The 6,840-nt window shown below is 50.0% G+C and overlaps 1 protein-coding gene across 1 annotated transcript; it reads left to right on the top strand.

Annotated features, from left to right (window-relative positions):
• The first annotated feature begins 4,362 nt into the window (after positions 1-4,362).
• JUN (Jun proto-oncogene, AP-1 transcription factor subunit) lies at positions 4,363-6,358 on the top strand. Its single transcript, XM_015635973.3, has one exon. The coding sequence runs from the start codon at positions 4,740-4,742 to the stop codon at positions 5,682-5,684; it is 945 nt and encodes a 314-aa protein (XP_015491459.1). The 5' UTR covers positions 4,363-4,739; the 3' UTR covers positions 5,685-6,358.
• The last annotated feature ends 482 nt before the right edge of the window (positions 6,359-6,840 follow it).

Genomic DNA, 6,840 nt, shown 5'->3' with positions numbered 1-6,840 from the left:
ATGGATTCCCACCTTTCCCCTGTGTCCCCAAATGTATCAATTTGTTTTTATTTCAGACTCAGTTCCTGGATCTCCACCTGGCCACAGGAGTCCTGCTGGGAGCAAAGAGCAGGAGGAGAGGCCACGGAAGCCGGGGGTGGATGAGGTGGCAGCTCTGCCACGCCTGTGCTGTGCTGCAGACTTGGACCCACTTGAACCAAGGACGCAAACACACCCTGAGGAACCGGCAGGGGACTGGGACCAGCAGAACCTGGCAATGATTTTATTTCCACTTGGCCTAAGGAAACTCTGTTCCTTGCACCCTCTCACTCCCACCTTCTTTTACTATGCTTTGATGGAGTAAATAAGAGAAAAATACTTGTGCTTTCTGACTTTTCAAACTCTTGTCTCCCCCAGTTGGAAAAATCTGGTCTATAGTAATTCCTTAAGCAAGAGGAAAGCAGTGTGTGAAAACCCAGCAATTCCCAGTTTTATTCACTTCAAGATGTGAAGAACATCACATTTAGAAATCATTAAGTCCTTTTTTTAATAAAAAAAAGGCAAAAAAATCTATAGAATAACTTCCTATATATGGAAACTTCTCTGAGGAGAAAAAGCAAAATAGTCTAACATGTCTAAATAAAATTATGTATTCAAATATTTAATATATGTGTAATTAAACTATATGGAAAAAAAAGTATTTTTTTCTGTAAGCACTGTTTCCAACATAAAAAAATCAGAAACTGATATTTATCATTTTTTTCTTTTCATTTTTTTTCCCCAAATGATTTTGAAATAAGTCAGAAGCGTTTGAGATGCAGGAGTGAAACAAAACAACAAACCCATTTATTCCTGGACACTACATACAAGTTAGACGGATGTGGTGTGTGTAAGAAATTTTAATTTGTCCCTGAAAAGCCATTTAATTATTCAGATTATCTGATTGCCTCACTCAGGCTTCTATTGATTGATTAGAGAAGTTTATAAATCAAAATGTGCATTACTGCTGCTCAACACATCAGCCTCTCAGAAATACAGGGCAGGGATTGGCAATTCCTAGCCACAAGTTTGTTTATTGAGCCATGTAAATGGCTCTGGTTTGTACCTGGGTCAGGAAGTGTTCCTTCATCCTACTAAAGGAATATTTTCTTAAAGACGTCAGGAAAGGGGGAATAAAAGCCCAGAATTAATAGGTGTTTAATAAATCAGGGCATAGCCACCAGAATTCCCAGCTCCTTGGCTAATGGCCATGAAGGATCATTATCCATGGGTCCCATTTCTGGATCTGCTCCACTCTGAAGGTCTCAGGTGCTGAAATGTCAGCCAAGCCCTCCCTAATTAGGCAGAGAATCCCCTGGGAGCAGCCAAGCACTCTTGTCTTTGATTTGAGCGCTCTCCTGCTCCCCACAACCTGCACAAGCACCTTGACTCTCTGCTGCAGCCTGGACCAACCAACCTCCAGTGAGCAGCAATTAATGTAATGAGTGTCCCTCACAGCCCCAGGGCCTCAGCTCCTACACGTCTCCAGCAAACTGGAATGTCTGCTCCTGAAACCCCGCCTCTGCAAGAGGAAGGAAGTACAGAGCTGAAATGGGTGGAGGGGGAAAAAAAATTAAATTAATCCCTCCAGCCCAATCCAACCCTCACTGAAGTTAATCAAAACCTTGCAATGATATCAGTGGGCTCCAAAGGTAGTTTTTCAGGTTATACAATCTGTAATATACAAATCTGTTATACAAGGTTACACAAATCTGTAATAAATAGAGTGGTTTAAGTTACACTGAGCATGTTCCTCATAGTCTGAACTTTGCTTTCTAGGACAAAAGAAACATGAAGAAGAAAACCCCAAAAGATAAAACAAAACAACCAATTGAATATATAAAATTAACCAGAATAAATTTTATTAGTAGTATTTATCTATACAGCAAATTAATTGCATGGCTTCCTATGTAGTGGAAACCCCCCATTTTTCGCTTTATATGGAAATATTTCAAATATTTTATTTCAAAATAAAAATCTTCATACAACAAATGACTTAGAACTCAAGTCTTGCATTTCTCCAGAATTTCTTCCTTGCCCTTTATAAACATAAAAACTGCAGGGTGACACAGAGATCATTTACGGGCTATCTTCGGGGGTTGTAACACATCATGGACGGCCACATCAGGTCCGACGAGATACCCATCTCTGACAGGAGCCGGGAGTGGGTCCCTAGGGAGGCTCACGAAACCAGGGATGCCCCCCCAGGCACAAGTCATTTGCAGCTCTGGGATTTCCAAAGCCATTGTAGATGTTCCGTGATTCACAGACCTTAAGTGATTTCTCTACTGTGAATTCATCCAATCATGTTAAAATCGCTAAGCCCAGCCTTGCCAGGGAGTTCCAGCCCTGAACCACAGTTCTGTGAAGATATTTCTCTGGTTTATTCCAAACATGCCAGTTTTTTTTTGATGCCCCTTGGCTCTGGGGCCAGAAGAGTCAGTCACTGGTCCCTATTTCTCTTGTATGTAAAGATTAAAAAGGAATTTTAAAACTGCTGAGTGCTCACTGAATTAATGAATTTCAGATTTTTTTTTTTTTTATGTATGTGCAGTATCTTAGCGCTGTTTGGCTGAACAGTTTATGCAGCTGAAGTTTGAGTTACCTGTAGCCCAGAGATGCTGCCTCTGTGAAGGCTGTGCAGACACCAGCATCACACAGTGAGCCCCCACATCCATTCCAAACTTTATATTTTGTGCCACAAACTGTTAACACACTGCATGTATTATTTCCCTCATTCCAGTTAACAGCAGTGCCCACCGTGTGGCCAAAGTCAGGTAGGAACAGCAGGGAAAAACGCAGAGGAAAAATACCCCAACGACTTCAAGGAGGGGAGCTGGACCTTCACTTTTCTTTCACAGCTGGTGATGTTTCTGTTTGCTTCACTGCTCCTTCCTATACGGTAACTGGTAATTATGTCATTATATCCAGGAAAAAATAGCACTGGAGAATTTGAAAGTGTGTTTTCAAAACTAGACCTACGTTTGTTAGCTTAAAGTATCATGAGAAGGGACTGAAGCTGACAAACCAAGTTCTGCACTGAGAAAAAGCTGAACAGCAGGTAACTGCTTCGTGTTGGAAGCATAAGGAGCACTTGTTGCACTGCTGGCAACCAAACACACCAGTACAGCCCTGCAGTCCCTGTGCCACCCCGTATTGTCACCGTCTGTCCTCAAATACCTGCTGCACTTTAACCCAGAGGTAGCTGCCTGTCAGCAGTCTCAAATCCCCACCACCCGAGAGAAGGGTGTGTGCGGGGCAAGGTAAGGAAAACGAATCCCTTTTATCAGCGCGCTGCCCTGGAACGCCGCTAGCACAGAGCCGCTCCAGCGAACGAGACAGCTCCCATCTGTTGCTCTGAGAGAAACATGCCAGCAGAGACTTTTCTCCTCCACCGCGATCCTTCGGCTCCAGCCCTTACTTTCCTTCCCGACTAACCTGCACTTCCACAGCAATACTGGGGCACTGTCTAAAATTAGGCCGTCGCTGTTCCCTCCCCTTGGGAGGACGAGTTCAGAGAAACCCGTCCGCAACCCGGCTTCTTCCTGTCGGGTTTTATTTCCCTTCTGCATTCTCCCGGTTATTCCTGAGGCCGGGAACTGACGTCCCGGCTCTCTGTGTAAAGGCAAAGCCGTGCCGGGGGCCGGAGGTGCGGGGGCGCACGCGAACACCCGCGGCAGAAACCCGCAGCTCCCGCTGGGCTGGGCGGGCGAGCGGGGACTCCACAGGCCCCGCGGGGGCTCAGCCGGGGGCGGGGAGCGCGGGCTGCCCCCGGTGCCGCCCCCGGCGCTGCCTGGAAGCCGCGGGGGCGGCGGGACGGGGAAACCACGTGGGGCTCCCCGGGAGCGCCACCTGAAGGGCCGAACCACCGCCGGGAGAGGGAGGAGCGGCGAAGCGGGGGGAGACACATCACAGCCCGAAACCCGGCGGAGGCAACGGCCGCCAAACAAACAAACAAACACACGGCCAAACAAATAAACGGAGGCAGAAGCGCACCGGGAGCGGCGGCGGGAGGCGGGCCGGGGCCGAGCGCGGGCCCCTCGGTTGGTTCGGCGCCCGCTGAGGAGGCGCCCGGGCGGCCCCGCCGGCCAAGGCCGCGCGCGCGGGACGCGGTAACCAGATATTTCAAAAACAAAGACGTCAGCCCACACTGCCCCGCGCGCGCCCCCCCGGCATTACGTCATCCCACAAAGCCCCGCGCGCTCAAGAAGCTTCTGAGGGGGGGTGGCCATGGCGACCCGGGCCGGGTCCGCGCGCCGAGCCCTGGCTCCGCCCCCCCCGGGGACGGGGCGGCGGCAGCCAATGGGGAGCGCGCGGGGTGACATCATGCGCTATTTTTAGCGGGCTCGCGGCCGCTGATAAGTGAAGGGCTGCACGGCGGGAGCGGGCGCAGAGCGCGGGGCGGGCGGGAGCGAACGAGCGCGACTGAGTGCGGCCGCCGGGACGGTGGAGCGGGAATAGCGCGAAGCCCGGCAGGGAAAGTACTTGTGGCGGCGGAGCGGCGTCCCTGCACCACCGGCGCAAGGAGGAGGAGGGCGGCGAGGCGCCCCGCCAGGCCGGGCGGGCTCTCAGCGCGGCGGCGGCGGCAGCAGCAGCAGCGATCCAGTAAGGCTCCGCGTTTCTCCTTCCTCGGCTCCGCGTTCCCCTTCCCCGGGAGGGTCGGGGTGCCCGCGGGGAGCTGAGCGGCGGCCGGGCAGCTTCCCCTCCCCGGACTGTGTTCTATGAGTGCAAAGATGGAGCCTACTTTCTACGAGGATGCGCTGAGCGCCGGCTTCGCGCCGCCGGAGAGCGGCGGATACGGATACAATAACGCCAAGGTGCTGAAGCAGAACATGACGCTGAACCTGTCCGACCCCTCCAGCAACCTGAAGCCGCACCTGAGGAACAAGAACGCCGATATCCTCACCTCGCCCGACGTGGGGCTCCTCAAACTGGCCTCGCCCGAGCTGGAGCGGCTCATCATCCAGTCCAGCAACGGGCTGATCACCACCACGCCGACCCCGACGCAGTTCCTGTGCCCCAAGAATGTCACGGACGAGCAGGAGGGGTTCGCCGAGGGTTTCGTGAGAGCTCTGGCGGAGCTGCACAACCAGAACACGCTGCCCAGCGTCACCTCGGCCGCCCAACCTGTCACCAGCGGGATGGCACCTGTGTCCTCCATGGCCGGCAGCACCAGCTTCAACACCAGTTTGCACAGCGAGCCCCCGGTGTACGCCAACCTCAGCAACTTCAACCCCAACGCGCTCAGCTCCGCGCCCAACTACAACGCCAACAGCATGGGATACGCGCCCCAGCATCACATAAACCCCCAGATGCCCGTGCAGCATCCCCGGCTCCAGGCTCTGAAAGAGGAGCCGCAGACTGTACCTGAAATGCCGGGGGAAACTCCTCCCCTGTCCCCCATTGACATGGAGTCACAGGAGAGAATCAAAGCCGAGAGAAAGCGCATGAGGAACAGAATCGCGGCGTCCAAATGCCGGAAAAGGAAGTTGGAAAGGATTGCCCGGTTGGAAGAAAAAGTGAAAACTTTGAAAGCCCAGAACTCAGAGCTGGCATCCACTGCCAACATGCTCAGAGAACAGGTTGCACAGCTTAAGCAGAAGGTCATGAACCACGTCAACAGCGGGTGCCAGCTCATGCTCACACAGCAGTTGCAGACGTTTTGAAGAGACTCTTCAGCGAGAACTGTGTGTTGTGGTACAACTAAAACAGGAAAAAATCCAAAGTGGCAGAGGCATAAAGCTAATGGCAAAAGCTGAGAGGCTGAGTCCTGCCTGTGCTCCGCAAAGCGCATGTGTGGAAAGACTGGCAAAGCCTTCAGCTGGAGCCGGGAGTGCAGCGGCCAGCGCTGCTCCGGGAAGTGCTGTTCCTGCTCGGATGAGATGTCAGATCTTCGTTTAACATTGACCAAGACCTGCATGGACCTAACATTCGATGATCATTCAGTATTAAAGGTTAAACTGCAATAGAAACTGTAGATTGCTTTATGTAGTATTCCTTAAGAAAAAAAAAAAAAAAGTGGGAGGGAGGTTTGTGGGAGGCTGATAAACAAAAAAAAAGAACTGTTCTGCCTGCCTTCAAGTAAATTGTGTATGTACATATCTTTTTTTATTTTATTTTATGAAAGTTGATTAATGTCAATAAACTACTTCATGACTTTGTAAGTTATTTTTATGTTGTTTATTTGGGCACTGCCCAGTATTGTTTGTAAATAAGAGGCTTTTTTTTAGCACTCTGAGTTTACCATTTGTAATAAAGTATAATTTTTTAATGTTTCTGTTTCTGGAAAAAATTCTAGAAGGTTCTATTATATTTAAGAAAAAATAAAATAATTAAAATGTATTTTCCCCTCACACTTTTTTTTTTTTTTGGCTAGTACCTGAGTTGGGAAAATGCTCTTTGAGCTGCACTCTGAAGGGTAGGGATTATACTGAATTTACTCTGTAACTCCAGACATATCCTGGAGGTGTGAGGAGGGGAGGGAGAAGCCAGACCATGCTCACTAAACTCAGACAACTTTTGGGGTTGTCCTAAAGTTGTATTCCCCAGCTGCAGCCTGCCTGCCGCGTTCTTGGGGCCCAGTTGAGACATCTGACTTCAGGCAGGGTTGTGGAGGGCTGGAAAGGCAGGGAATGAAATTGTTCCATAACTGGAGCAACGAGCTACTTGATCTGACATGCTTTTTATTAAATTAATGCCCTCAAGAAGATAAGGCAGGTGGTTGTATTAAAAAAAATATGCTGTAGGCTTCAAAAATAAAAAAATATTCACCTTTATCCCTGTGTTTTCTCAGGTACGAGGTGATTCTTGTCTGTTAATATT

This window comes from Parus major, chromosome 8, assembly GCF_001522545.3.
Source record: "Parus major isolate Abel chromosome 8, Parus_major1.1, whole genome shotgun sequence".
NCBI classification, from domain to species: Eukaryota; Metazoa; Chordata; class Aves; order Passeriformes; family Paridae; genus Parus; species Parus major.
Note: the sequence above shows the minus strand (reverse complement) of the source record. Positions and strands in the feature narration are given on the sequence as shown.

What these genes read in the sequence shown, in the direction of transcription:
- JUN (XM_015635973.3), top strand. Translation starts at nt 4,740, where the DNA reads ATGAGTGCAAAGATGGAGCCTACTTTCTACGAGGATGCGCTGAGCGCC.